The sequence below is a fragment of the Eufriesea mexicana genome, unplaced genomic scaffold (assembly GCF_001483705.2).
Source record: "Eufriesea mexicana isolate 0111107269 unplaced genomic scaffold, ASM148370v2 scaffold8101, whole genome shotgun sequence".
Lineage (NCBI taxonomy): Eukaryota > Metazoa > Arthropoda > Insecta > Hymenoptera > Apidae > Eufriesea > Eufriesea mexicana.
Genome location: NW_016915893.1, coordinates 125370 through 135174, shown reverse-complemented (window position 1 = coordinate 135174; position 9805 = coordinate 125370). Strand labels below are relative to the sequence as shown.

Here is a 9805-nt window from a genome sequence, read left to right as displayed (position 1 = left end):
TGTACACGGGAGTACATCGCCTAGGCTAGTCGGTCTTTCGAATAATCGCGAACTCGTTCGGGCGCGTCGCGATTTTCTATTAGCTCGCGTGTTTGATATTTCATTCCCTATTTTTATGGGAACTTGAAAATATCTTAGCGTTGCGACAGTAGAGTTTCAGTATACCGAACCGAAACCCCTTTTGTAAGACGCGAAATATAATAAAGTGTCAGTAGAGTCATTTTAACTTAATTCGCTCCAAGTTAGATTAGGGTACCTTTGATACAGATAGCGCCAGTAGGATGCGCCACTAGGGCGCATGTCGGGTCTCGATGCGTAGCCACCTCCACGTGGTGAGACCTGGTAATTGGTATCGTTTCCCCAAAAAATTGTTTTCTTGGGAAACGATACCAAGCTAAGAGCTACGCACAAAGTTAAAGATATTTCCTATCTCTTGTAGATTTTCAAAGTTCTCTTCGAACTTTGAAAATTAAGAGTGGGCAATATCTGTTAAAGTAATATGTGAAGAAAGAAGGAAGAAGAATAAACTAAGTGGAGTAAGGTAAGTAAGGTAAATAAGGTAAGTAAGGTAAGTAAAATAATTAAAATCTCCCTCAATGAGTAGTCTATGTGTAGTATGCATATGCACGCAAACGCTACGGAATATGCCTCGATAGAATTCTTGGAAAGTGACGTCACTGCTAAGAATCTATCAACGAGCGACCTCCTATCATGTCATATTATCCTAGTACAAAGTCGTGAAATTGGCCGAAAGCTTTACGGCAAAACTGCTAAAGTATTGTCCGAGAATTCTTGGAAATGACGTCATTTCTTGGAACTGTCTCGACGAGCGACCTCCTATCATGTCATGTTATCCTAGTACAAAGTCGCGCAATCGGTCGAAAAATTCTCACTGAAGCCGCAAACGTATTGTCCGAGAATTCTTGGAAATGACGTCATTTCTTGGAACTGACCCGCCAGACGACCTCCTATCATGTCATGTTATCCTAGTACAAAGTCGCGAAATCGGCCGAAAATTTCACGGCAAGGCAGTACGTGCATAGTCCGAGAATTCTTGGAAATGACGTCATTTCTTGGAATTATCTCGGCAAGCGACCTCCTGTGATATTATGTTCTCCTGATACAAAATCGCGAAAATGGCCATAAACTTTTCTTTCAGGCGGTAAAAATATTGACCACGCCGGCGGCAAAAGTATTGTCCCCAGTGGCCGTAAAAGTATTGTCCACGTCAGCTGTAAAAGTATTGTCCAAGTTGGCCGTAAAAGTTTTGTCCAAGTTGGCCGTAAAAGTATTGTCCACGTCGGTCGTAAAAGTATTGTCCACGTCGGTCGTAAAAGTTTTGTCCAAGTCGGCCGTAAAAGTATTGTCCAAAAAATTCTTGAAAATGACGTCATTTCTTGGAAATGTTTCAGCGAACGACCTTCTATTATCTCATGTTATCCTAATACAAAGTCGCGAAATCGGCCAAAAATTTTGCGACGAGAGTGCAAAATTATTTTCCAGGAATTCTTGGAAATGACGTCATTTCTTGGAACTGTTTCGGCGAACGACCTCCTGCCATATTATGTTTTCCTGATATAAAATCGTAAAATCGGCCAGAAACTTTTCTTCGCGGCGGCAAAAGTATTGTCCAAAAAATTCTTGGAAATGACGTAATTTCTTGGAAATGTCTCGGCGAGCGACCTCCTGTAATATCATGTTCTCCTGATACAAAATCGCGAAATCGGTCTTTCTTGCAATTGTCTCGGTGACAGATCTCATTTCATATTATGTTTGTCTAATAAAAAATCGCAGAATTGGCAGAGGGTTTTATGCCAACGCAGCGAATTCTGTAGGCCCAGATTTCTGTCAGCGCGAGAGCTCTTTTAATGTTATGTCTGCCTAATCCAAATTCACATTAAAAATGATGTTACAACAATACTTTTGTGTTACATTGATGTTTACTTATTAAGTATAATAAATCGCGGAAGCAAAACCTAATCAGATATGGTATTTATCAAGACAATAAATTAAACTTTAACAAAGTGACAATTGCTATACATTCTCCATCCTTTTAATAACTATAACAAAAATTTGTGTTGTATACTACTATATAAGTACTGTATAAGTACTACTATATACTACTCTTCAATGCTTTTACGTCTATGATTTTGGACGCGGCGCTCGGAAAAGTAATAGGAACATAGAATAAGCGAGGAGGTCGTTTAAACTTCGTCACGTGATAGACAAGGACAGCAAGCGGTTAGAAAAAGATAGAGATGACGCCAGAGTGAAAGATCACAAATTACTCAATTTCTGTAATTAATTCATGAACTTTAATAACTGCTTCGCAAAACTGGAACTCTGAGCAACTTTCTCATGTAATTTTCGTACACAATTTGTTGCTAATTAGTTGGTTATTAATAGTTATTTAATGGCGTCGTTGATTTGATGTCAACGATCGGCATGATTGTTCGATAAAATAATTAATAATGAGCAAAACTAGAAGCAAAATATGAACAAAAATAGTATGAGAATATGCGCTAGAATATTGTTTTCATACTGAGTCTATAAATGTCACGAATTAATTGCATAGGAGATGCAAAGTAATGAATAAAAGTCAATATGTTCGGCATTAGTTTAAACACTTCGTGTAATAATTACTAATAATTAATTAATTAGGAAGTAATTCATATAAAAAATAACATTAGAAATTTCTTGAAAGTTGTCCCTTTATGATAAAATTATAAAAGTTCACAAATTAATCACAGAAATTGAATAACTTGATGATATTCTCTTTGAAGTTTATCGTATGGGCAAATCATTATTGTCCATCTTTTCCTAACAATAATGCAAGCCGTTGATTGGCGATGCTATCGCCAATCAGAATTCTGACGATTGTATCGCCAACGTGATTGGCTGTACTAGCGCCAATCAGAAAGGCTTGCGGTCAGTGCTATCTATGAATTTGGACTCGAAGCTCGAGAAAATAACAGAAGCATAGAATGTTCTAGAAGGCGTCAGAAGCTTCGAGTCAAAACTCATAGATGGCGGTGTTCGAATGTCGCTTGATTAATTATCCTTATATAACTTATTGAAAGTATTAGCGCGATATAATGGATGGTATTAGGGGTATATTGAGCTTATTTACCAATATTCGTACTACGTATTATATTTTACTGCACGTGTTAGACAACATTTCTTGATTCCTTCGATATTTTTACAATCACATGAAAGAACATATAGTAATTATACGTAAACAATATTTACTATCATTTTTAACAGTTTATCTTCATTAATAATCTCTTTATTATTAATTAATTTTTGCAGGCTGCTATATGTCTTAGCTTCAATGCACTTGGTACTGGGATTACGCGTAATTACGGCACTGTCGAGAAGCAAGCCATGACTGCATATGGTGGTAATATTCCATACACACTTTACCGACGAATATTTTCTCGACTGAATCGAATTGAAAGCTGCTTCGACAATTTTGATCCATGGTTTCTTCTTCAAAAAAGCCTACAGAATACGATAATTCGTAGCAAATTCATGTCAGATAAAAAACTTTTGATAAAAATGCAGAAATAAACGTAGAAAGTACGCTCAGAGATTTATTTTCAAACTTTCACGACCAATTATAGTTATTCAAAAGCAGGAATAATTATAATTATGAACATGAATAAACCCGAGATACTTTTGTCTAACTTGTAAGATAACAATGAACCTCGTTACGTCCTTACCTTGTATATAATACTTCATCTCAGCCAAAAATCGTGCCTTTTTAGAGAAACTCACATTATTCGGAAACTGAGGCTGATACAGAAACTCAGATCATGGATTCGTATTCAGGAAAGTAAACTCTATAAGAATCACCCAATGGATACTACAGATTAAAATTCGCGTTGAACAACGTAATAGAAGGAATAATTTCTTACGGCTCTGTGTAGACTTCACTTCGATAGTGAGCTGTCGATCCGTCAAGGAGTCTAAAATCCATGTGCACTTCTGCTGATAATACTGATTGAGCTTTAAGCCGCTGCTAGCCAGGTCACCGCCATTGACCTCGCCTTCCGGCTTGGTCGTTGTGTGATAACCGCAGTAAGTGTCCTTGATAAACTCGTAAGCCGCACGGAAATTGAGGCCTGCCTTCGAGGACTTCGACCATTCGAGGTACACGGGCGTCCAGCTACGGATACCGACCGGCAGCCAGTCCTGTGGGATATACGAATACACTGGTGACTTGTGTTCCACACATGGAAACCGATTTTGCAGTTTATTTAACGTTTCATTGCGAAATAATATTAACACTGCAAATTGAACGCGAATCGTGTAGCGCTTAGTAACTATATTACCGCGTCGAGGAAGAAATTGATATTATCGACATTATCGAGTACGAGTTTTATTACTTCCTATACAAAATCATCCCTTAAAGCGCGAATATTTATCGAACAAAAATGATTCATAGGAGAAATCACAGAATAAATATACGTTCTTCGTACGTAGTATAACTGATTGATTTCGAAGATAGCAAATATGCTGAGACTAAATCTATATGTTAAACTCTCTTTACTGCATTGCCACGCTGGCAGCTCACTGACCTCTCACAATTCTCTCATACTCTCAGTTTACTCACACACCAACAACTGCAATCATTGCTCTCTTACGGCTACTCTCCGACTAACTTCCCTGCTACAACTTGTTCGCACTTTTACGCCCTTATTTAAATCTTACACTCCGCATTTTATCATATTCAGACTTTCTGTTTCAATCACGCATTTCCCACGCATTCTCGGTAGGCCAGGTATAAACTTCAAACACTTAGAACACATTCCTAAACTTTCGCTCATTGTTCGCTCTAGACTCTCTGTCACAGATGTCCTTTACGATCGATTTTCTTACACATGGTCATTTTTTTTGTTCTAAACTCTCTTAGCATTCTCTTAGGACCATACTCGTTCTATTCCTATCGCAACATTCTCCTTCCTACAGTCGCGAAACGACGAAGATCGTAATATTCTACAAAGATCAACTCAAACACGTCAAATACTCGTGCTATGGCAAAATGACTCTGGCCAAAAGGGATGGCGTTTCGCAAATCGTTCGACACAGGACTCTTTTCACCCCTTTGCCCCGCTGAGCCCTCCGAAAAACAATTTCTCCTCTTTTGTCTACGTTATCTACTTTCGCACGGTACACGCAGGCACTATTTGTTTTATTCAGCGGCCGGTGAAATCGTTCGAAGTAATTCCACGCCGGTTGATGGAATAGGTGTTGAATAGGAACGGCAGAGAGCATTCAATGTCCCGCCAATACAATCGGCAAGCGGGCCGTTTGTCCGTGAACGAAAGTTGAATGAAACGGTGACAGTCGAACGTGAGCGGCAGAAATAAAACGTGGGTGGAGGGTTGAGAAAATAAAAAATTGCAGAAATAAAATAAAAAAAAAAAAAGAAAGGAACGTCGTCGGGATGCTTGGTAAGCGTTTTCCGAATTAAACGATCACGGTCATCGACGGCCAGTTATCATTTCGATCAAGGTGGCACACGGTTTCGAGTGGTTTGCTCTCGAAACGAGGAATTCGCCGGGAATTGGTCGAACTCGTGTCCTTTGGTTTTCGACTGTTTCGCCGAGTACGAAAAAGAGAATGGCGATGAAACACAGGCAGCTGGAATTTTTACAAATCGGTCCCCGAATTCGCCACGTTCCAGTGAATTTGACGCGAACGCTTTTGAACAGAAATCGAGTTAACTTCCTTGCGTGGAGTCTCGCTGAAGTAGGTAGCCAAACTATGCCATCGTATCCTGCTTACGGAGGATGAGGGTAGGTTACGTAAACACTGGTTGGAGAGAACAGAAACTTCTCTTCTTCGAGATACACGCAGTTACCCTTAAAAAAACAGGCAGTATTAGTATTAAAATTCAAGGAAATTGTTGGGACATATATTTTTTCGCATTGAAACAGGATTATTAAGAAAATTATCGTCTATACGACGAAATTATTGTACGAAAGGAATAGGTACGGCCCAGGAAAGGATGTCAAAAGTGTTTGAGCCTAGAACGAAAGTGACTGTGTGCAAGAGGATCGAATGTAAGGGGTGTTTATGACAGAGCCGAATGCGATAAATGAGTGAAAGTCTATGAAAGAAGACAGAGTGCAAGGGTTTAAATAAGAGTGTCTTAAAGTCAGAGAGTAAGGATCAGAAGGTGTCAGAGTGTGTCAGAGTGTTTTAAAGCCAATCATAGAGTTTAAGAGAGATAGTCGAGAGTTATTAACGAGTAGAATAAGTTTTAGTTTAAAATAAATCATTTTTATATTTACGTCACTGCTTATTCTGTTACCTACCCAACATTCCTACATTATCGACGTCGGAATGTGAGGCAAGGATGCGAATGACGGTCTCTACACCTTCCACATTATCTCCTTTCTCGCTCAAGCTTTCTTCCTCAATTACGCATTTCTCATAGCCTCGTTCTCGTACCCTAGGGCCACGTACCCTAAACATTCAGGTGCCTTCGCTCATCACTTGCATTCCATACAGTCATAAATATTCCGTTCATCCGATCCTTGCACGTGATTACTCGTCCTTCCACGCGCACTTCAGAAGTAGCTCTAAACATCCAGCCTGGACCCTAGGTTGCTGTCTATTGCACGTCACCAGCTAGATAAGTCCAAGTGTTCCTTTGCACTAACTCTCAACCTCGCTATTCCTACATACGTCCTTTTCTTTATTCTCAGAGTGCCTAGGTTACCAAACTTCGGCCAGCTTATTCGACGACGTCCTATTTTCCGGGAAGAAGTGTCACCTAAAATTTCCTCTCTCTTATTATTTGTTCCAGCCCAATGTTCCGCTGCTCGCTTTCGGTAAACATCCATAACTCGGAGCAAAAGTTTTCATCGAATCACAGGAAAGACGGAGCAAGAGCCACGAGATATATCGCCACCGGTGAAACTCGCAGACCCGCGAGGAAGACGTGTCTCGCTCGAGATACCGAGGTTCGAAGGTCTCGTGTATTTACCTGATAATTCCCGCAGAGGCAAGTGACGATGTGACCGGTTTCAGAGACGAGCAGAAGGTGGTCCATGTTCTCCAGAGACTTGTTGCTGACGCAGTGGCACCCGCTGTCCCCGCACTTCGTTTCGCAAGGGTTGTTCGGACTCTGCTTCGAGCTGCTCTCCACCTACGGGCAAAGCAACAACAACGACGTCATTCACGATCCGGATTGCGCAACGAGGGCGTTCTCGCGCGTGCAGGAATCCCTGGAACTTGCGCTAGTTCCAGGTGTCTTTCGCGCGACATTCTCTTCCCCTTCTCGAGACTCGTTTGCCACCCCGATTTCACCCCGATTTCTCCCCGAAATCTCGCCAATTCGAATTCTTTCTCACGTCTACCGATCGAATCGTGGAAGCATCGATCGTTCCCTATCGGTACCGTTTCATTCGTGCTTCCACGGGTTAATTATATTTTTATAACTTCGTTCTCCGATATCACGATATATCGTTTCATCACATTTCGGTTCACGATATATCGAAAAATGATACGTAACGCGTACGAAAAATAATTATTAACCCTTTGCATTCGGGGATTTTTTCGTTACAGGAAAATAGTAATTCGAAGACTTTCTGCCATAAGGTCAACGATATTTTTAAAACGGTAAATAAGAAATCGTATGCAATTTAAGACGAAGAATTATTTTACTTCGATATTCAACGCATCGTTGGCTAATTATAAATTTGATATTTAATTAACATCCATCTTTAGAATCTGATTAAATGGTGACTGAGAGGCGCCTCTCGAGTGCAAAGGGTTAAATTAATTGATACCAACCCGCAGCGTGTCGTCGATAAAAAGGGCAAGGGAAAGGGGTAGTAGAAAAATGCGATGAAAATGGGAAAAAGTCGATGGAAGTGATCTGACGCTGAAGAAGTTGGAGATTGATCCTGATGATGATCCCGGGAAGAAACGTGTCTGCGAAAGGATTATCACGCGTGAGTAGTAAACACGGGTGGTAGAACTTACCCGGATGATGACCGACTGATTAGCCGCTGGAATGAAGTGCTGCCTGCATTTTATCGGCCCCTCCATGGCGAATAATCGGTGGGGCTCAGGATGCACCACGAAACCCTTCACCAGTGACGTCAGTCCGTAATATTCGACGTCGCATACGCTGGCCGGCTGTTGAGTGCCACCCTCGCGTTCTGAAATATCGACAAGTCGTAGTCGTCGTCCAACTATGCGAATTCAATCGTAGCTGGCGTCGCAGGGATTAAAAATATTTTCCATGCCTCGACGATCCGCCGAATTGCAAGATAAATCGCGTAGAGGGTCTTCCCTAACGTTTCATCCTTGTCTAGAAATTCTCAGGCGATTCTACCCTCATTCGATATAAACTCGATTTCAATCGATGATAAATCGAAGGACAGATAGGTATCAAAGAGCCAGAGCGAATATAAGCACAGGAATTATCGATTTGCAGCGCGTATTAAAATATAACGTACACGTTTCACTTGTCTGACGAATAACCCTCCTATACTACTTAAACCGCTCGTTTCAATTGCTTCGAGTTCCCCATCGAAATTGAAAGCCTCTGATGTCGAAACTGGGAGAAGATTTCAGGGGAAAAGCAGTAAACTAATGGTCACTGCGTCCATCATCCGAGGGGCCATTAAGTTATGGCCATCGTCGATCCATAGATCCGGATCCAAATATTTGGTAACCGAAGATTTCGATTTTCCTTCGCGGGAATGGTTTTGGCAGGACTCGGGCGAAGAAAGCTCCGACAACGAGGGTTGTTATCCATTAAAGAGAGGGGCGTAGACAAATATAAGGTGGAGAAGACGAGTGTGGAGCTCTCTGCTATCGATAATATTTTGAGAAGGGGTGCAACCGCGTTGAGCAAACGCAGGGTGCGCGAACAAAAGCTCGCTGGAATTACCTGCTAAAATTAGTAAACGCCCACTGTTTTCATATTTAATAACCAATGTCTACCTTCTATTGCTTGTATTTATTTACCGATTAAAAACAAGAGGGTTTCGTATAAAGAACCGTTTGATGAAATTCGCAGAAAACCGGCGAAACGAGCGCCAGGATATGAACGCGCCATAAACTCGGGCGAATCATAACCGACAGACGATGGCACTAAAGTCAAAAGCAACGAATCGCGTTGTGAAGTCGATTTGCAGCGATTTTCGCGTAATCGAGGCGCACGGTAATACACGGAGCGACGATTTCGCCATTGAGCGTCGGCGAGACGCCGGCTAAATTAGCGGTGCAATTTCAGCAGCTAGAACGATACGTCAAACGCGAAACTCGTCACGTTGTAAAAGCTCGCCTCGCGTTGTTGCGCCAGCTAACCAAAATTCCGCGCGCGATACAACCTCGGCAAATAAACGCGAACGTCGATCCTGCAGCCGTTTCACGGAAACGCGTTTGATAAACTAGGATAGAGAGCGAGTCTGGGATAAAATGGCTTTTGCATAAACGACTCGATTTTTCCTAAAATTCCTATTTATTTCGGGTGTTACAGTCGAATCTTGCAAGTTGATTCTATCGTGGAGGAAAAATAGGGAAAATATTTCTGATTTCTGTACTTATACTGTAGTATCGCAGGACTTCCACCTCGTGTATAAGTAACTTTAGTTTAGAAAGTCACCGAGGGATCGAGGGCCAGATCGGGGGAGGCTTTTGGGGAAGATATAAAAGAAGGCAAAAGTGGGTAGCGAACAGTTTCTAGGAAGAGTTCTTGGGAAGAGTGATTAGAAGAGAGTTGTGTTTTAGTTGTAACGGGCTGAGTTGTGATTGTGTTGTTAAATCGAGTTGTAATCTT

At 41.3% G+C, this 9805-nt stretch overlaps 1 protein-coding gene across 1 annotated transcript in view; it reads right to left on the bottom strand.

Moving 5' to 3' along the window:
- The window catches only part of LOC108552808 (uncharacterized), a 113864-nt gene that overhangs the window by 6012 nt on the left and 98047 nt on the right, over positions 1–9805 (bottom strand). The window contains exons 9-11 of the mRNA XM_017907476.1: positions 7999–8177; positions 6998–7159; positions 3918–4194 (exon numbers count right to left, since the gene is read on the bottom strand). Of these exons, the coding sequence (XP_017762965.1) occupies positions 3918–4194; positions 6998–7159; positions 7999–8177 (618 nt within the window). The remainder of the gene's footprint in view (positions 1–3917; positions 4195–6997; positions 7160–7998; positions 8178–9805) is intronic.